The 22025-nt window shown below is 42.6% G+C and overlaps 1 protein-coding gene across 1 annotated transcript in view; it reads left to right on the top strand.

Annotated features, from left to right (window-relative positions):
- Positions 1 to 486: 486 nt before the first annotated feature.
- The window catches only part of LOC306754581 (Ig-like V-type domain-containing protein FAM187A), a gene marked incomplete at both ends in the record, with an annotated part of 35876 nt that continues 14337 nt past the window's right edge, over positions 487 to 22025 (top strand). The window contains 2 exons of the mRNA XM_079238599.1: positions 487 to 531; positions 7872 to 7929. Of these exons, the coding sequence (XP_079094725.1) occupies positions 487 to 531; positions 7872 to 7929 (103 nt within the window). The remainder of the gene's footprint in view (positions 532 to 7871; positions 7930 to 22025) is intronic.

Here is a 22025-nt window from a genome sequence, read left to right as displayed (position 1 = left end):
CTGCCCCCGCGACCCGACCCCAGATAAGTGGCATGAAGATGGATGGATGGATGGATGAATAAAAGACGGATGGATGAATAAAAGATGGATGGATGATGAATTGATGGATGGATGGATGGACGGATGGATGGATGGATGGATGAAAGACGGATGAATGGATGAAAGACGGATGAATGGATGAAAGATGGATGAATGGATGAAAGATGGATGAATGGATATTCAGTGGAAATATTTATAAAATATGAAATAAAAATAAAATAAAATATTTATAAAATATGAAATAAAAATAAGATATTTATAAAATCTAAAATGGTCACGTCTATCTAACAGAACTGTTCTGTAGAAATGTCTCCTCTCCTTGTCCTGTTTATCTCAGTTTATTTCTCAGGTAAATCTGATCATTTCCTGAACGAGTTTATAAATATGCAACATTGCAGCTTCACCATCCTCTCTATAATATGCTGGAAGACAGTCTTTTAAGAAGGCATGTACTGCAGTGGAGACATGGACAGCCTCGTGCTTCTATCTCAGGTAACTTCACTCTGGTTCAACTTTCCACAAGCTGGAATAATTGATGGTTTCTCTGATCAAATATGCAACAACCGCCTCTGGGTAAATATTTTCAGCCTGTGACCCCTCCTACCGCCGCGCCAGGACCGCTTTCCTCCCGCTGTGGAAAACCCATCCGGAAGTCGCTGCTGTCAGACCAACATGTAGACGTTTCCCGCCTCAGGCAGCTGCTTCTTCATTAGCTTCTGCATTTCCTGTGGCTTTTCCTTTTGCTTGATAGTGGAGGAAACTCATCGTACAATCTTTCATCTGCTCTGTTTCATGGCATTTGTTTGATACTTCAGCATTTGGAAGACCTTCCAGCCACTGAACGGCACTTTATTAAAGAACTGGATTAAATAATGAGACATGAGTCTGCTTTTCCTCGTTGGCTTCGGAGGATGTTTGAGCCTGTTGGAAAGAGAGAGAAGTTGTCTTCACCTGGTACCGTTTGGGCCTCTTTAAACAAACCTGCTCTGCTTCATGTTGCTCACCAACTCTGATGGAAACCAAACTGACCTTGGTTCAGTTTGCAGGCAGTGTGAAAGCGGACAGGCCATTCAGGAAGTGATGCGGCACAATGCGGGATTTCTGGCTGCTCCTGCTGCTGCTATATATTCTGGTGAAAATGTGCGCCATGTGAGTGTTCTACACGTTCCGTTAGAACGCCAAAGTTAAAGCAGTTACGGTGTTGAACACACGTTTGGGTTTGGTCTGAACACGCCGTTAAACTTTTTCTTCTTCAGTCTCGTTAGTCATTGCTTGTTTCAGGAAATATCGCCCATAGTGAGCAATTCAGCTTCAGGTCACTTTTATTAATATTAATATTATTATTATTATTATTATCATGAATAATAATAATAATAATAATAATAATAATAATAATAATAATAATAATAACAACATTATTATTATTATAATTATAATCATTATTTTTTATTAATATTATATTATTATTATTATTATTATTATTATTATTATTATTATTATTGTTATTATTATGTGTGTGTTGAGCTATACAGCTGCTTTTTGCACTCAGTTTTGCAGCGGAACGGAGGATTTCTACGATCTCGTACATCCTGTAAATGTACTGCATCTTGATTTATTGTGAAGCAGTAGCGTGTGTGTGTGTGTGTGTGTGTGTCCTTATTTCTGTTTAGGAGACGGATGGCGATGGGAAAGAAACTCCCGAAAATGTGCGACGTCGTCCAGGTGGTTAGAGTAAAGAGCAGTTTGAGACCAGACCAAACTGAGATGCTAATTTTCCAGAATTCCCAGCGGAAAGAGGGAACGATCCATCAACAACAAAACTGCCGCATGTTTAGTCCTTTGTGACCTCTTGCTCTTCCACCTTCTCCAACAGCGACTTCTTTGATGCGTCTGCAGCAGTTTTTGTCCATTCAGACTGAAGTTTCTTGTGACTGAGATATAAAGCAAGGTGAAGTGAAATGTTTCCGAGACGCTCCCGGGAGCTTTAAGGTCCAGGAATGTCCATGATGAGTTTCCAGATAAAAGAAAAGCAGGTATGAAAACAGGTCAGACGTACGTACAGTAGCAGTCACACACTTTCCCACCGGACTTAATGTGTCTAACTTTGGGCTGTAGCTTAAAAGGTTTCCACACATCAAAAGTGCAGCTTGAAAAGTATCCTGCTACTTCCCTTCCGGACTGAAGGAAGAAGAGTCATAACAGAAAGAAGAGAAAGAACATCTGAAAGCTTCAGCAGGTGGAGTTTATCTCAGCATGACAGACGTTCCTGCTGGGAAGGATGTTCTTTGTGCCGCTGCGGCGTTGTGATGCCTGCTCTGTTTCTGTTTTCTCTGTTTGGTTCTTCAGGGCTGAAAGGAGGAGAAAAGCAAGAAAATTAGACATAAAGACATGCAAATAAGCTCAGACTGAAACAGAAATTAACTTTGAAAAGAGGAAAACACCTGAAGTGGAAGAGGAACCACCCAGCAGCCACTCTTACAAGGAGAAAAGCTTGAATTGATTTATTTTCTGTTTCTTACAGAGGACAGAAAACAATGTTTTTACATGTTTCTACACTTACCGCACCAATGATTCTATCAGCCAATCACAGGGCAGAACAAAAGTAAAGGAAAAAGCGACACTCAGTGTGACATAATGTTGGTCTGAGTAGTCACTGGGATTTCCTTGTCCCACTTTGGTCCCATTAGTCCCAACATGACCTGGTTTAACCTCCACAGCCTCCCTGAGTCCTGCTGCTGACCATGTCCATCCCTTTCTGAGCACAGTGTAGCATCTTCTGTTGGAAACTTCCAGCAGGATGATGCACCATGTCACAAAGCTCACATCATCTCCACCATGACGATGAGTTCACTGTCCTCCAACGGCTCCACAGTCACCAGATCTACATCCAGCAGAGCAGCTTTGGAATGAGGTGGAACGGGAGATTCTCATCATGATGAGGTGGAACGGGAGATTCTCATCATGATGAGGTGGAACGGGAGATTCTCATCATGATGAGGTGGAACGGGAGATTCTCATCATGATGAGGTGGAACGGGAGATTCTCATCATGATGAGGTGGAACGGGAGATTCTCATCATGATGAGGTGGAACGGGAGATTCTCATCGTGATGAGGTGGAACGGGAGATTCTCATCGTGATGAGGTGGAACGGGAGATTCTCATGGTGATGAGGTGGAACGGGAGATTCTCATGGTGATGAGGTGGAACGGGAGATTCTCATGGTGATGAGGCGGAACGGGAGATTCTCATGGTGATGAGGTGGAACGGGAGATTCTCATCGTGATGTGGTGGAACGGGAGATTCTCATCGTGATGTGGTGGAACGGGAGATTCTCATCATGATGAGGTGGAACGGGAGATTCTCATCATGATGAGGTGGAACGGGAGATTCTCATCGTGATGTGGTGGAACGGGAGATTCTCATGGTGATGAGGTGGAACGGGAGATTCTCATGGTGATGAGGCGGAACGGGAGATTCTCATGGTGATGAGGTGGAACGGGAGATTCTCATGGTGATGTGGTGGAACGGGAGATTCTCATCGTGATGTGGTGGAACGGGAGATTCTCATCATGATGAGGTGGAACGGGAGATTCTCATGGTGATGAGGTGGAACGGGAGATTCTCATGGTGATGAGGTGGAACGGGAGATTCTCATGGTGATGAGGTGGAACGGGAGATTCTCATCGTGATGTGGTGGAACGGGAGATTCTCATCATGATGAGGTGGAACGGGAGATTCTCATGGTGATGAGGTGGAATGGGAGATTCTCATCATGATGAGGTGGAACGGGAGATTCTCATGGTGATGAGGTGGAACGGGAGATTCTCATGGTGATGAGGTGGAACGGGAGATTCTCATGGTGATGAGGTGGAACGGGAGATTCTCATGGTGATGAGGTGGAACGGGAGATTCTCATCGTGATGTGGTGGAACGGGAGATTCTCATCATGATGAGGTGGAACGGGAGATTCTCATCGTGATGTGGTGGAACGGGAGATTCTCATCATGATGAGGTGGAACGGGAGATTCTCATGGTGATGAGGTGGAACGGGAGATTCTCATGGTGATGAGGTGGAACGGGAGATTCTCATCGTGATGAGGTGGAACGGGAGATTCTCATGGTGATGAGGTGGAATGGGAGATTCTCATGGTGATGAGGTGGAACGGGAGATTCTCATGGTGATGAGGTGGAACGGGAGATTCTCATCATGATGAGGTGGAACGGGAGATTCTCATGGTGATGAGGCGGAACGGGAGATTCTCATGGTGATGAGGTGGAACGGGAGATTCTCATGGTGATGAGGTGGAACGGGAGATTCTCATCATGATGAGGTGGAACGGGAGATTCTCATGGTGATGAGGTGGAACGGGAGATTCTCATGGTGATGAGGTGGAACTTTATGATGCTTCATGTCAATATGGAGCAAAATCAGATGAATATTTCGTTGTTGTAGAATCTGTAAAACTAAGATTTAGTGCAGTTTTTGGATCCAACCTTGTAGTAAAGGTGGACCTGATAAATTTCCTGGTGAATTTGGAAGTCCAACTAACTTCAGGAGGGAGAGGACTCTGAAAGAGACATTAGAAAGAGAGATATATAGGAGATATAAATATGTAGTTTAGATAAAATAAATATAACTTATCAATATTCTAGCAACATAACAGCAGCAAACATAAATAAACATATAAAGTCATTAATAGAACTGAAATGAAAACAGGTCGAGTTGTAAATGATCAACGTTGATCTTTTCAGCCAAAGTCCAACCATCCACACTTCTCTGTACATGAAGAAATCCCTTTCAACTGTCAGAAAACACATCAGGCCAGTCCAAATGTTCAAAGTTTAATGTCGTCTAAACTCAGCAAGAACTCAAAACTCTTCAAAGCTTTTTCAGATCTTCTGGATTTTTCTTTACTGTCTCTTAACGCTGGAGATGCCGAGGCTGTAGGTGGAAACATTCACCTTTCTGTCGGAGTCTCACCATGTCTGCATGTCAGTTTGCACACATGGACTCGCACAGTTTCACAAGTCACAATGAAAGATTTAACCTGGTTGGACGATGAGAAAAAGCAAACATGTCTTTCAAGTCTTTCAACAGCAACGTCTTCATGAGCTACATGTGATTTTCTAGCAGAGAGGAACCTGTGAATGATTACTTAACTGCATTCCAGGATTTGCAGGGAGCATCAGTGACCCCAAAATAATCACATAATAACTGGAAATGTCAGAAATCCCAGTTAATTCCAAATGGCTACAAATGAAAGTTACGTAGTGCTCTAATGCAGCAAGATGGATTACAGATGGAAAGAAAGCTTTAAAGATGGAGAGAAGAAGCTGGAGGAGAGGTCAGAAGAAAACAAAGCAGGATGACATGCAGAAACACGAGCATGAGAGGAAAAGACGAGATATTCTGGCAGAAAAAGCTCGACAGGGAAGCGGGGGGGGAGATGTGGACGATAAGAGAAAGTGGAGGTTAAATGAAGGGACGGAGCGTGACTGACAGACAGGAAATTAAAGGTGTTGACAATCATATTAATGAAACAGGAAGGGTGCAGCCTCTCCGGAGACAGAAGCCTGAAGGTCATCGGTGGATAAAGGATTCATTCCAGTTCCAGTCCAAAACAAGTTGAGACCTTTTTCGGTCTCTGCGGGTCTGAGAAGTTTTTAGTCACAGGCTGGAGTTTACCGGCTTGTATATTTATTCCTTCTGCTTTGTTTTAACGAGGTTTCATGTCATGCACAAGGTCTAACATGAAAGCTGCACGTCAAACTTAAAGTGGAACTATTCTGTGCATTTCAGGCTAATTTATTTTTATTTCTGAGCCCAGAAGGACTGGGATTGATGGAGTTATTGTCACAAATGGCTTTATTTACTTCAGACCGACCCTCTCCGTAGGCTGTCAGATCAGCCTGCGGGCAAAACGAGTGGACTGAGACTCTTCCGCATTAAGCCCCGCCTCCCGCCACTGCACTACATCGGGAGCGCGCACCGCACCTGCTTTCACCGTCATTGTAACGTCTCATAAACAGAAGGATTAGGCTCATATGAACTCAATAAAAAAAACAAAATACAATGTCAACACACAGCATACAGCCCTACATGTTGGAACCTGAATCAGAGCCTGAAAACGAAGTGGAAAACAGCAACCCACAGCAACGAATGCAGCAGGATGTCTCTCTTTGGTAAACTCACCAGCCATCGTTGGAAATAACTTTATCCCACGGTTTCCACCCGCCTGATGTATTTGTACATGCCCTTGTTAACCAGTAGAAGGTAACCAATCACCGAACCTTATCCCCCGGGACGTCACAAGGATTTCCACGTAGAAAAAAAACTCTAAAACCACGCGTTTTTCGTCACCATGGAAACCGAACGGAGAGCGTGCTGGAACTCAAACTCAAACTCAAACATGCGTTTAGGTGATAAAAAACAGTGCCGTTCACATGTCTGATGAGGATTCAACACTGTAACACTGTAGAAAGCTCAGAAAACTCCAAATACCATCATAGGACCCCTTTAAGGAGGACAACAGCTGATCTGTTGTTTTTTAAAGAAAGAGGGGAGAAAAAGATCCAGTTGGTCAGAAAGTGTTACATAACCTGTAAACGGAAAGAAATTCCAAACATGTGATTTTAGGGTCTTCATAAACTCTGTTAGTTTTCACTTAAATAGATAAACAAACAAATAAAAAATGGGGAAAGAGATTTGTAGAGTATTTAAGTAACACAATGTTGCCAGATTTTACCAGTAGAAGAATGGCTGCTTGCATGTCAGGGTGACACCGTTGGGTATAGAAGAAGAAACACCAAAAGATAACTTTCCCAGCTATAATGCAATGTTGTTTTGTTTTGCTGAAGGTAATAAAAAAAAAAAAAAAAAAAATCATAGCCAAAGTTTTAAAGAAGGCAAAGGTGCGCATATTTTTCCAAAGAAAATGTCAAAGACTTTACATCTGCATGTTTTGATAGGATTTGGGAAGAAATCTCTGCTGAATGGTCCTGACTTTCAATCGTGCAGGAAAAACCAGCATAATCAATACTTACATGCCATTATCGACTTCAGGAGAAAAAACCGGTGAATTGTTTATTCACTGAGTATTTGAACAGGTTTGAAGTCTTTGTCTTTATTGATCGCTTGACATTAGTTCCTCCATCACAACCTGGAGGAGCTGAGAGTGTGATCCTGCTTTTGGTTTGTTCCAGGAGGGAAACGCCAGACAGCTAAAGTTTATTATTAAACACTTCGTTTCGTGTGTGTTCATACGGAAAGCAGCTTCACGCAGCTCTGAGATTCATACTGTCGACTCACAACGTCTGATCGAATAAATCCTCCTCTGCCATGTGTTTTAGATTTTATTATAGTAAGATGAAATGTAAGGGACATCATTTACAGTTTATAGAGAAATTGCTTTTTCAGAAATAAGTTAAATACTGTATATATATATATATGTATATATATATATATATATACATATATAATATCTCACATAAATGAAATATATGTAAAAATAAATACAGAGATTTTAGTATGTATAGGGAGAGAGAGAGAGAGAGAGAGAGAGAGAGAGAGAGATTTATTCTAAATGAAAACCGACCTTATTCTGTTTTTCTTTCCAGAAATCAGATTAGCAGAACTCTTTACTGCTAAGTGTTGCGATAACCCAATTTATTTCAATCAATGAGACTGCAGCAGTCAAAATGAGAAATAATTGGAGTTATTAGCTGTTGATTTGGTAAAGCAGAGCAGCAGCAGGCAGGTAATGTTGCTGCAGAGACTCCTGCAGGTAAACATGGCTCAGAAACGGCTCTGTGCTCATTGCTCTCCCTGCAGACGGCGGGCGAGCTGCACTGCCAGCGGGAACTCTCTCACAAGCTGATTAATGGCTGTGGTGTGTGGTCCAAGCGCCTTTTCCTCCCCTCCTGCTAACTCCAGCCTGCTTTCTGTGAAGACAAAGTGGCTAATGCAAGGCAGCATGCTACTGCTTAGCATCTCATTAGCAGTGAGGAATGTTGCAAGTTGCTCGACCCGAGCAGCGAGTCTCGGCACCAAACACGTCCATTTACAGGAAATGAGCCAGTGTGGGGAAATCCTTTTTAATCAAAAAGACCTGCGGCATTCCTTATATGTGCATGTACTCTGTGTGTGTGTGTGTGTGTGTGTGTGACAGAGACAGTATGATCAGGTGTGTTTCAATGCTGTATGTATGTGGGTGTGTTGAGGCTTATTTTTTAGTTTTATATGCAGAAATGCTTGTTTTTATCATGTAAAACACTGGGAGTGAAAGTGCTCCATAAAATACATTTCTGGGTGTGTGATACTGCAGATGCTGTATTGATCCAATATAAAGTAAATACAGAGATAATGTTGTCGATACAGGAACAAAATCTGTTTTTGTGACCACGAGAACGAGAACATTCTGATGCATAATTGTAGAGTTAGAACTCCACCTTTCATACGCAGTAGCATTGCGGCGTTTGTTCTGCTTTTTTGAGTTTTCTTCTTCATGTGTCTTTTATATATATTTTTTTTTTATTATTATTATTATTAATAATAATAATAATAATAACATTATTATTATTATTATTATTATTATTATTATCATTGTTGTTATTGTTGTTGTTGTTATTAATAATAATAATAATAATAATAATAATAATAATTGTAAAGCAGTTAGTCAGCTTCGAGATGTTATGATTAGAGCTGGGTGATACGGCATATTTTGGTATCAATCCAATACCAAGTCAATTCAGGGCAAATATCATTGATACCGATACTTTTTGTTTGACATGACCGGCTTCCTCCCCCACCACCTGAGCCAACTCACCACCAGGTGGTGATCAGCTGACAGCTCCGCCCCCCTCTTCACCCGAGTGTCCAAGGCATGTGGCCGCAGGTCCGACGATACGACTACAAAATCGATCATCGAACTGCGGCCCAGGGACCGTCTGTATTTAAGACCAGTCCGACCTGCTGATCGTCGCCAGATTGTTGATTGCCTCGTGGTAACAGCTCTCGGATCCTGATTATTTGCCCAGTGTGAATTGTCAGTTTAGTAACATTACAGTATTCTTCCCTGTCAGAGATCTTGCCTGCCTGCCCGCCTGCAAACCATCGTTTCCTGCAATCAGAAACCATCGGAACCAAAGAATACAAATAAATCACTTTCTGGAACTCTGAACTGCGGCCCAGGGAATCCTGATGCCAGGTGTACATATGGACACTCTTATGCTGGAACATGGTGTTTGTTATGGACAATCCATGACGAGCACAGAAGTCCAATAACAAAACACCATTTGGGTTCAGAGGGGGGGGACCATGCCTCCCAATCACTCCCCTCCAGGTCTCACTGTCGTTGCCCACGTGAGCATTGAAGTCCCCCAGCAGAACAATGGAGTCCCCAGAAGGAGCACCCTCCAGCACTCCCTCCAAGGACCCCAGAAAGGGTGGGTACTCTGAACTGCTGTTCGGGGCATAAGCACAGACAACAGTCAGGACCCGTCCCCCCACCCGGAGGCGGAGGGAAACTACCCTTTCATCCACCACGGTAAACCCCAACGTGCAGGCACCAAGCTGGGGGCTGATGAGGATGCCCACACCTGCTCGGCGCCTCCCACCATGAGCAACTCCAGAGTGGAAGAAAGTCCAGTCCCTCTCGAGGGTACTGGTTCCAGAGCCCAAGCCATGCGTCGAGGTGAGTCCAACTATATCTAGTCGGAACCGCTCAACCTCGCGCACAAGCTCAGGCTCCTTCCCCACCAGAGAGGTGACGTTCCACGTCCCTAGAGCCAGCTTCTGCAGCCGGGGATCGGACCACCAGGGTCCCCGCCCCTTGCTGCCGCCTTGCTCATTGTAACGACTACATGTAGAAATGTTGATTGACTGATGTAAGAAAACCTCATGGAGCTGAGTTTCTGATTATTCCTCTTCCCCAGCACAGATATATCTGTCCATCGCCACCCTTCCCTGTTATCTGTCCATCAGACTGAGGAGACACGTATCCAGATGTGACATGTTGTCCCCAAAGTGGACTTGCGGTAAAGGACCGGTGTCCACATGTTGCATCGTTGTGAGTCGCTGTGTCTGACTGTCCCGATGACATCGGTCAGAGTCGAGGAGAAATCCACTGAAAGCGACCGACCCAACGTTAAACAGCTTCACTTGCAGACTAATCTTCATCTAACTGCCGTCTCCAACAGACTGTGTGTCCCGCACCAACCTTTTTCTGCATCGGAGATGTGGGATTGGCTGTTTTATGGCTCAAATGGTGGTAATATGAAGTGAGGTGTCCACTGTCTGAGGATAATATGGACAACTGGAAAAAGTTCACCCAAAAAAAAACAACCTAGTACCCTGTAAAACGTTCTGTAACATTATTTTTCCTGTATTTTTAAACAGGAAAATAACAGCACAATTATGGAGATATAATTTAAATGTACATGTTTAATCTAAAATAACATGAAAGACTGTTTCCGTAATATTACATGAAATTTCAGGTTAAAAAAAAAAAATATATATATATATATATATTTTAAAATTTCACATAAACAGAAATTTCCTGATCTAAACAAAATTATGTTTTAAAAGAAAAAAAAACTGCAAAATTTAGATTTAATAATGTTAGTAGAGTTAATTCTTTATACTGTTAGTTAATATTGTACTAAATCAGATGTAAACACACATCCAGAATGATAAACATAGAAATCCAGAATTAGTACTCAGAGGTCCAGAGGTGAAAGACTGGACTTGGATCCTGAGACCAATAAGAAAGGTGACCCTTTGTGGACCCTTAAACAAGACTTTCCTGGGCACCAGAATGCCACTCATCCCAGTGCTCCCAGTTACACTTTAAGTTTAATTAACATTTTAACCCCTTAAAGCCCAGTTTAATCTTGAACACATCTGTTATTTGTTTTCTGCCCTTAATATCACTACCAGGGAGCTGAAACGATAATATAACAACTTTAACAAATTATATGGTAATAAACAATAAATATTCCAATAAAAATGTCTAAATGTTTTTGTTATGATTTTTTTAAAAAGCCAAATAAAGACTTAAAGACTGGACTTTTCACACCGTTTCTCTCCATGTGTTGGGCTTTAACTGGTTCAATAAAACATCCTTCACTAAAAAAACCCCACATGTCAGCTACGTGTTAATTACATGCACATTACATGTGCATTACATGTGCATTACATGCGGCTTTGGAATGATTCTATGTGATTAATTTGTGAAGAAAATGTGAATCATGTGAATCACATGTAAACTGCATCATGCCAGACATGCAGTTCACATGTGTTCATGTCAAACTCGTGGGATTCCTGCTATTCACATGTGGATCACATGAAAACATTCCAACACCATATGTTTGCACACGCAGTTCACATGTGCACATGCATGTGAACGGCCAGTGGACTACTTGTTGGTTTCCTGTGTGGGATAAGTGACATCTTGTTGTATGTTGTTTACATGTAAACAACATGGTAAACTGCTTATCTTCTTATCTCTGCGTATGTTCTGGAGCGGTTCTGCTTTTTACAGAATAAACAGTGAAGATTCACGAAGCGGGTCTGCAGAAGCTTCCAGCCATCAGATATGAATATGTTGTGCATATAGGAGAGAATTTCTGCTGCATGATTCACTTCAGGGAGAAATTTAAAGCCTAAAGTAACACAAATAGTTACATTGCAGAGAGGGATCAAAATCCCAGCCCAGGTTTTCTGTAAACCCGACTGTCCTTCTGCTCCAGTAACAGCTAAAGTAAAAGGTCTCGAGGCGCAGACATCACAGGACGAGCTGTGAAATGCTGGGGAGAAAAGAGGAGCACGTCCATCTCCTCCAACAGCTCCTCTTCAGTGCCCTTTGATCAAAGCCGCCGGGCCTGCAAGTGGATCAACAGAGGAGGTTCTGTTTGTTCCTGGACCACATGCATGAGTCCTGGCTGGGGGGAATCTGACAGGAGGGTGTTGCAGAAGGCAGCGTGTGCCGCTGATCAGCAAACTGCTGGCTGAAGGAGCTGAAAAGTGAATGAAAGCTTTGTTTAACGTAACGGCAGCAGATTGCTGTTGGTTTCACGGCTGTGGCCGTTCGGTGACCCGGCAGCACTTCTTCTTCTACCCGGTTTCATCTAAAGGCTGCTGCTTGTTTTCACACCTCCTTCCACTATGTAGTAATAATAAAACAAGATGATCAATAAAACGTAGAGGTTGTCTTGTAAACGCACGAGCCAACACTGGGAGCACGTTGGAGGGAGGCACCGAGGAAGCTTGACACTACTCTGACGGATTTTTCTCCGATTATTTCCAGGATGTTAAAAAGTTCAGAGTTTTAATAAACAAACTGATTTTCTTCTTAGTTGCAGCCGCGCAGACGGAGACGGTAAATGCCACGAAATGATTTAGAAAACAGGAAAAGAAAAACGTGTAAACGTGAACCGTTTTAACTGAATCACCATATTCTATTCTATTCTGTTCTATTCTACAGTCATTTAGACGCTTTTATCCAAAGCGACTTACATATGAGTGAGAACAACACAAGCAGGAAATCAGACAGTACAGGACATGGTAGGAAGGTGCTGGTGGCACCTTCCTACCATGTCCTGTACTGTCTGTGAGAGGCGCAGGTAAGTGATGCGGCAGTGACGTAAATTTTGCGAGACGGCAGATTTAGTCAAGGCGCATTAAAACAAATATTCATTCTACATCATATTCCTGCCAATATAATCTTAAAACTGTTTCTGGAAGCAAACAATTAAAAAGTCTTGTTTAAGGTAAACTCTGGTGCAAAGCGAGGAGGATCTCACCAGCTTGTCGGAGTTTATTGACGAGTGTTTCAACCGCATCGTCATGGGCAAGACAAGCCAAACACCGACTCCGTCTGCGCCCAGATCCGCTTCCACCTCCAAGAGAAGCCGGAAAGAAGACTCGCCCGGAGCGACGTCCTCTAACGGGGACGACACCTCGGACATCCTGATGTCCATTGACAAAAATCTCGCCAGCTTCGACGCTCGTCTGGGCCTGTTGGAAGTTCTCCACCGGGAGTTTCAGTCGCTGCGGGAGTCGCTGGAATTCAGCCAACAGCAGGTGGAGTCTCTGGCCGCAGAGAACGCCAGCCTCAGGGAGACGGTGACTTCTCTCAACGAGGGAATGACTCGACTCACAGAGGAAAATAAAAAAATAAAGGAAACGGTGATCGATCTCCAGGCGCGCAGCATGAGGGACAACCTGGTCTTCGCAGGAATCCCGGAGCAACAAGAAGAGGATCCAGAGCAAACAATCAGATCCTTTATCCAAACCAAGCTGAAGCTACCCGAAGACGCGGTGAGGAACATCGCATTTCACCGAGTTCATCGCTTAGGTGGGAAAAGACCGGACAGCCGCAGACCCAGACCGATTGTAGCCAAGTTCGTGAGCTACAAGCAGAAAGAGCAGGTGAGGGATCGAGGTCCGGAACTCTGCGGGACCGATTTTAGTGTAAATAATCAGTTTCCCAAAGAGATTCTGGAGAGACGCAGGGTCCTGTTTCCCATCCGGAAGAAGCTCAGAGACGAAGGATCCCGTGCAGTCATCGCGGTGGACAAATTGTTCGTCAATGGACAGCTTTACCGTGACAAAAATACCCCCCCCCGCTCTACTAACCTCAGGTAATATCTATCACTCATACAGCTAATTATTGTTAAATTTACATGTTAATCTGCTATAAGCACATTAATTATGGTCATCCAGAACTGTACATTTACTGCCAGTCTTTGTAAATTTACTGTTGTTGTTGCTTTCGTTTTTTGTTTTTTTTGCCTTTTTTTCTCTTTTTTCCCTCCCTTTTAGGGCTTTTGTTTTTGCTCTTTTGTTTGTGCTATTTCTTTCTTTTTATGTCTAGTTGTAGTTGTTTCCTTTTCTCACTCCTTTCCTTTCTAGCTGCTCTTTCATTCTATTATGCCATACCAACAATAATAGGTAGGGTACGCACGTACATCCACATGACACAGACACACAATGTCATGCACACAATATACCTACAACACAGAGCACGTTTACTCACATCAACACTCACCCCCAACTCTCACACACACTCTAAGCATGTGGACAGACATATAGGAACATTGTACACACAGATGAACTTATATACGCACACAATCTACACGCAGCATGCATGCATTAATGTGGGCTTGCACACACACAAACACACACATACTTTTATAGAAACACTTCAGTAGCTTGAGCATGACCACCCTGAGGTTTGTTACGTGGAATATACGGGGAGCTGGTTCCAGGGAGAAGAGGTTGAAGGTGTTTAGCAGATTGAATGATCTACAGGCAGACATTGTCCTGCATCAGGAGACTCATTTATTAAAAACAACAGCTAACGTACTCTCTACAGTACAGTTCCCTCACGTGTACTCGGCCTGCTTCAACTCAAGACAAAGAGGAGTAGCCATTCTGATAAACAGGAAAATTCATTTTACTGCTAATAATATAATTTTAGACCCAGGTGGAAGATTCATAATAATGACATTATCTATCCTAAACATGAAGTTATGCATCGCAAATATTTATGGCCCAAACACTGATGACCCCTCCTTTTTTCATTCCTTCTTCTCCTTACTATATGATCACCTTGATAATACACTTATCATTGGGGGCGACCTCAACATGACCTTAAACTCTGGGATGGACAAGGGGGGCGGAGCAGGGAAACATAGGGTCTGGCAGTCAGCAAGAGTTGTTAAACAATATATGGAGGATTTTGGTCTTTGTGATGTCTGGCGCTCACAACACCTCACTGCTAGAGAGTACACTTACTTTTCATCTGTCCACCACTCATACTCCAGAATAGACTACTTCCTCACTAACAGCTCTATGATGAACAGTATCTCAGAAACTAAAATCCATTCCATCACTATCAGTGATCACGCACCAGTATCATTTACCCTAATTAATAAGAAAACTAAACCATCTTATAGCAAATGGAGACTTAATACATCATTACTTAAAGATCCTGATTTTATCAGTTACTTCAAACGGGAGTGGTCTTTGTATATAGAAAACAATGACATACCAGGAACATCAGCTTGTGTTCTTTGGGAGGCAGGAAAAGCAGTAATGAGAGGGAAAATAATTTCATTTTCATCACATAAGAAAAAGAAGGAGAGTTCAAAAATATCTGAACTAGAGCTTAAAATAAAATCACTAGAAGATGCCTACAAGGCTTCTCCAGAAGAGCAAGTGCTGAATCACATAAGAAAGGCTAAACTAGAGCTGAATGAAATAATTAACCAAAAACCCAGTTTTTGCTACAAAGACTTCGCTTAGAGAATTTTGAACATGGCAACAAATCTGGAAGATTTCTCGCAAATCAATTAAAAGCAAACAAGGAGAAAACAACCATCTCCTCTGTTAAAGATTCAAGAGGAAATATCCTCCATGACCTTGATGGAATAAATGACACATTTAGGGATTTCTATAAAACATTATATTCCTCAGAAACAGATCCATCAGACAACAGCATTGAGGAATTTCTCAGCTACCTCAATCTTCCAAAGTTACAACAGGATCAGGAAATGGTTTTGGACGCACCCATTTCAGTAGGGGAACTACATGAAGCTTTAAAACACATGCCCAGCAATAAAGCTCCAGGACCAGACGGTGTTCCAGTTGAATATTATAAAGAATTGTGGTCTATACTAGCACCCACTTTTTATAAAATGGCTTCAGAAATTAAGGAAAAAGGCCAAATATCTCAAAACATGAATTTGGCTAGTATTACAGTAATACTAAAACCAGGAAAAGACCCCAAACTCCCATCTAGTTATCGTCCAATATCACTAATGAACGCAGATCTTAAAATAATCAGTAAAGTGCTTGCTACAAGACTAGAAAAAATAACTCCACTTATCATACATCCTGATCAAACAGGATTTATCAAGGGACGACATTCCACCACTAATACGCGCAGACTAATAAATCTAATTGATTATGCCACCATACATAACCTGGAAACTACAATAATCTCTCTAGATGCTGAAAAAGCATTTGACAGGGTGAACTGGAAATTCTTATTTGCAACATTAAGAAAATTCGGGTTTGGCTCATCGTTTATCGACTGGATAAAGATACTGTATAGCAATCCAAATGCATGCGTCAGGACAAATGATCAAACTTCTCACAGCTTCAGATTGCAGAGAGGCACCAGACAAGGCTGTCCACTCTCCCCCTCACTTTTTGCAATCTTTATTTTAAACAAAGACATTAAAGGCATTAACTGTAGAAATATGGAACATAAGACCAGTCTTTATGCTGATGATGTATTACTTTTCCTTCTAAATTCACAATCATCCATCTGTCAGACAATCGCACTCATCAATAAATTCTCATCAATTTCTGAATATTCCATTAATTGGTCTAAAACCACCGTTCTACCCATCAACTGTTCCTTCCATAATACTCCTGACACTGCTTTACAGTCAGGAGATATTAGATACTTGGGAATAAACATCTCACCCAGACTGTCAGACCTTACAAAGCTAAATTATGTCCCTCTACTAAAAACAGTTGAGGACGATCTCACACGGTGGAAATCTTTACCCATATCACTAATGGGAAGAGTTGCCACTATAAAAATGATGATTCTACCTAAAATCAATTATCTGTTTTCAATGATCCCCATTAAACCTCCCTCCACCTGGTTTAAATCGCTGGACTCTAATGTCACTAGATTTCTCTGGAAAGACAAACCACCACGGATTAGTCTAAAAACACTCCAGAAGACTAAAGATAGCGGTGGCTTAGACTTGCCTAATTTCCAAAATTACTTTATAAGCAATAGACTACAATACATCTCTAAATGGCTTAAACCTAGCTATCTAGATGAACCATGGCTTAATATAGAAGAAGCTATGTGTGAGGATATGGCAATTTCAGACCTGCCATTTATCAGCACAGCTGTCAAACGCCAAAAATGCTTTAAAAGCATTAATATCAGCTCCTCACTAATGGCCTGGTGGGAATTTCTTAAACTAACCAAATCCTTGCTTATTCCATGCAAACTTACACCTATTTGGAACAATCCCGACATCCAGCAAAACCGGAAAATGATAAACTTCCCTCAGTGGAAGAATAAAGGAATAAAACAGTTAGAACATTTAATAGAAAATGGGAACTTTCTCCCTTTTGATACAATTACTTCACGATATGAAATCAGCCGCACAAAATTCTTAGAATACCACCAACTCAAATCTATTATAGGTAAGAAATACACCCCTGATCAATTAAACTTGCAGCTACCTATCAGGGCTGCAGAATTCTTAAATCTCAATGCCCCGAAACTGTTATCCAAAATATATAGATTACTATCAAAGCTAGACGATTCCATATGTCTCCCAACTTCTAAATGGGAAGCAGACTTATCCAGTAACTTTGACCAAAATGAATGGTCACAAATCTGTTCAAATACATTTACAATGACTAAGAATTCAAACATGCAACTAATACAATTTAAAATTCTGCATAGAACTCATTATACAGGACACAGGATGTTCAGGATGGGTCTGTCACAATCAAACATCTGTCCACACTGCACTGGCAACACGACTGACAGCTACTACCATGCTTTGTGGTCTTGCCCACCTGTCCAGGAATTCTGGTTTCAGGTATGTAAAGATCTGTTAAATTGCTTCAAATGTAACATCCCTACAAACCCCAAACTGGGCCTACTGGGTTACTTTGGTGAAATTAACATAGAATTTAATTCTGCAAACTTAATCCTCACCAGTTTATGTATCGCAAAGAAAACTATCCTTCTAAACTGGAAAAGCAAACAAAGTCTGTGTATCCAGCAGTTCAGAAATCTCTTATTAGATCACATCAGTGTCGAGATGATGTCTGCCTCCTCAAGAGATCAGTCGGCTGAACTTCATTCCCTCTGGTCCCCTGTGATCAGCTCCATCACTTAGTATGGGGGGAGAATGTGACCTTATTGCGCTCGGGGTTGGTGGCCGGTTGGGGTTCTGTCTGCCCTGGGTGGCCAATGCCGGTGCCGGTGCCTGCTGGGGCCTGTTCCCCCTGACTGCGGGGGACTCTGGTTGGGCACCTCCTTCGCCACCTCCTGGGCGGATGCATGGCTGGCTCCGGAGTGGGGTGGTTGGGGTCTGTGCCTGGGGGTGACTGTCGGTTACCCGGGTCTCTGGGTTCTCCTGGCCTGCCTCTAGCTGTAGGCGGGCGGGGTCACATTGGCATGATCACTCTTCTCTGAACACATTCCACTCTAAATGTTCTGCATGAATGTTCTGCATGTGTCACAGTCACTGAGTCATCCAGCAAGTTTATTCATTAACAGCAGGTACCTCTCTTTCTGTCTGTCTGATTTAACTTGCTAGTTTCTGGTCCTCCTGGTTGTCAATGGTTTTGTTCTCCACAGGGACCATGAATCTAGAGTTGGCTTGTGTGGGTGTATATATTTATGTGTGTGGGTGGGTATGTGTGTGTACATATGTATGTATGTATATGTATGCATGTATGTGTATGGATATGTATATGTACATGTATGTATATATATATATATATATATATATATATATATATATATATATATATATATATATATATATGTGTGTGTGTGTGTGTGTGTGTGTGTATGTATATATATAATGTATGTGCGAGTGTATATACATATATATGTAGGAGGGTATGTATGTGCATATACGTGTATGCATTGATCTCTTTCCTTTGTTTTTTATGTTCTCTTTTCTGTTCTCTTTCTGCCCCTTTCCTGTCCTTTCCGGTCAGGTCCAGCAGCATAAACTCTGTAATACAAACTATTATCCAAAGCAAATAGAAAAATAAAATAAGAATCAAGAAATACAAGGGGATCATTACGTCTATAAAAGTTCCCCTTGGCAAAATAAATTTGCTCAGCAGAACACAGTATCCAGAACATCAGTCTGCTTGCTTAAATGCTGGACAAGACAAAAAAAACCAAAAAAAAACAAAAAACAAAAAGGAAGGTGCTGGTGGACTGTCCAGTTGGACACAGATCCTTCCATGAAGTGCTACAGGCTTTTTTGTTTTGTTTTTTTGTTTTTTGTTTACTCCCTTCCCACCCCATAATATCACCTATGTTATAATACAAAGACTTAAAACCAGAAAGTTTGTTGCAAAGAACTGGGCTAAATTCTCCAACTTTCCACTAAATACAGCTAAACTAAGTGTTGAAGTTCTCCTTGAAGAGCTGAGTCTTCAGCTGGGTCTTAAAAGTAGACAGGGACTCTGCAGAGCGGACAGTTTGGGAAATCATTCCACCATCGTGGCACAACAGAGGAGAAGAGTCTGTCTGGTGATTTAGTCCCACGTTGTCATGGTAACACGAGGCGTCTTTCACTGGTGGAACGTAGCTGTGGAGAGGGAGTGTAGGTCTGGATTAGGGCGTGTAGGTCTGGATTAGGGCGTGTAGGTCTGGATTAGGGCGTGTAGGTCTGGATTAGGGCGTGTAGGTCTGGATTAGGGAGTGTAGGTCTGGATTAGGGAGTGTAGGTCTGGATTAGGGCGTGTAGGTCTGGATTAGGGCGTGTAGGTCTGGATTAGGGCGTGTAGGTCTGGATTAGGAGGTCTGGATTAAGGAGTGTAGGTCTGGATTAGGGAGTGTAGGTCTGGATTAGGGCGTGTAGGTCTGGATTAGGGCGTGTAGGTCTGGATTAGGGAGTGAAGGTAGACGGGAGATGTTTGAGTTATTTATTCCATTCTGTGCAGAAAAACACCTGGCCTACACATGCACACGCACATGCACACGCTGCACTCGTTTGACATTAAATTTCCCTTTGGGGATTAATAAAGTATTTTTTATTCATTCATTCATTCATTCATAACATGAACATAGTTAATGTGGAGTTGATGTCCACTGAGATTAGAATGAAACATCTTTACAAAAATCCTGTTGAAACTGAGATGAGATGCCCCAGGGGGCAGATAAAACGACCTGCATCTGCTCAGCAGTAGGCGGGAATAGAATAGAATAGAATAGAATGGAAGTGGGTCAGGAAGATGTGGGAATTGAACCTGAGACCTGGCTGCAGGGAATGAGCAGTCCTGATCTGGTCTGATGAAGGATTCTGGCGGCTCTACAGTCCTGGACCTTCAGCATTGTGTTGCTGAAATCTGCAAGGCCTTCCCTGAAAGAGGATGGGAGCAGATGTTGCTCTTTTCAGCGTGAACGGACCGGTGTGAGGACTCCATGATACCAGAATCCAGTTCTGATCTTCAGCCTTTCCCCTGCACACAGAGATTCTTCCAATTTTCCATGAAAAAAATCAGATTAGCAAATATCCCTTAACTTGTTAAACACAGAAGGAAATAAAAACTGAACTAAATCCTGAATTAATTTACAATAAAAGAACATATTTGATGTCTTCACCTGATGTAACTCCTGTTGATGTAAATTCTCTGTGTTTGGGGCGTTGCAGTACCTGGATGAGCAACACTGATTCTAAGACTGGAACACGTTAAATTACCACTTGCAGCTAAAAATAAATGATCTTTCCAGGAGAAGATGAGGAGACGGTGGGCTGCATGAGTCATTAGGTGAGCCTTTAAATGACCCTTCTGCAAGAGCATGAAGGGCTGATGGAGACAGGAGGATAAATTGTGGAGGACTTCTTAAGTCCAGAGTCTGAACTGCTGCTTTCATTTGAAGTCGAAGTGTTTGGGGAGGGGGGGTGCAGCAGGAGGTGGGGACAGATGTTTGGACAGATACCTGAAGCCCGGCTGAGGGACTGGCTGTGTGGCTTTTAGATAAAACAGGATTAATTGATGTTTGAGGAGAAAATGGAGGTGGATGGGATCGCATGGTGGCTCCAGACGAGTCGAGGGATGAAAAGAGGGATGAAAGGATGAGATGAAGGGAAGTAAAAACAGGAATAAACCATTTACAGAATGGTAAAAAAATGTATATAATAGTGTTCCAGTTAATGGTCAGGGCGTTTCTAGTGGGTTTTTCTATCTATAATTCATTCCTGGCCATGTTGTGGTGTTGGTGCACGCGCTTGCAGCCGCTGCAGGACACTTCTCAGGTTTACAGCTTTAAGATGGATTAAATAAAGGTCTGGACGACAGGAAGCATCACAGATGATGGAGATTCCTTCTGCATCGACAACTACAGCTTCAAATCCACATGTTCCTGCACAGACGTGGTCTCAGAGCACGGTCATATGAACGACATTCCATTTACATGTGAATCAGTTTTATTCAGTTAGTTTTATTTATATGGTAATTTATTTAGTTCTGGATTTACCAGTCGATCTACGTCCTACCCCTCACCTATGGTCATGAGCTGTGGGTCGTGACCCAAAGAAGGAGATCTTGTATACAGGCGGCTGAAACGGGTTTCCTCCGCAGGGTGGCCGGGCTCTCCCTTAGAGATAGGGTGAGGAGCTCGGTCATCCGGGAGGAGATCAGAGTAGAGTCGCTGCTCCTCCGCATTGAGAGGAACCAGTTGAGGTGGCTCGGGCATCTGGTCAGGATGCCTCCTGGACCTCCCTGGTGAGGTGTTCCAGGCACGTCCCTCTGGGAGGAGACCCCGGGGAAGACCCAGGACACGCTGGAGGGATTACATCTCTCGGCTGGCCTGGGAACGCCTCGGGATCCCCCCGCAGAGTTGGCAAATGTGGCTGGGGAGAGGGACCGCGACCCGACCCCGGATAAGTGTTAGATGATGGATGGATGGATTATTTTATTACTTTATTTTACTTAATTTTATTTTGTTTCATTTATTATTTTTTTTTTGGGAGGGGGGGGGGGGGGGGGGATGCTTTATTGAAAGTTTATTGTAATAATAACACAGTTTTTTATATTGAAGGGACACTTTGTAAGAATTACTCCCATCAGTGCCTCATCGTGTCAAACACCTTTTTGCAGCTACGGTAGCCTCTGTGGGTCAAAAAGCCTTGAGCACACCTCAACAAGCGGCCTCCAGCTGCGTGTTTGTTCTGCTCAGCTGCCGAA

Source organism: Telmatherina bonti, assembly GCF_933228915.1.
Source record: "Telmatherina bonti genome assembly, chromosome: 4".
Classification (NCBI taxonomy): Eukaryota; Metazoa; Chordata; class Actinopteri; order Atheriniformes; family Telmatherinidae; genus Telmatherina; species Telmatherina bonti.
Note: the sequence above shows the minus strand (reverse complement) of the source record. Positions and strands in the feature narration are given on the sequence as shown.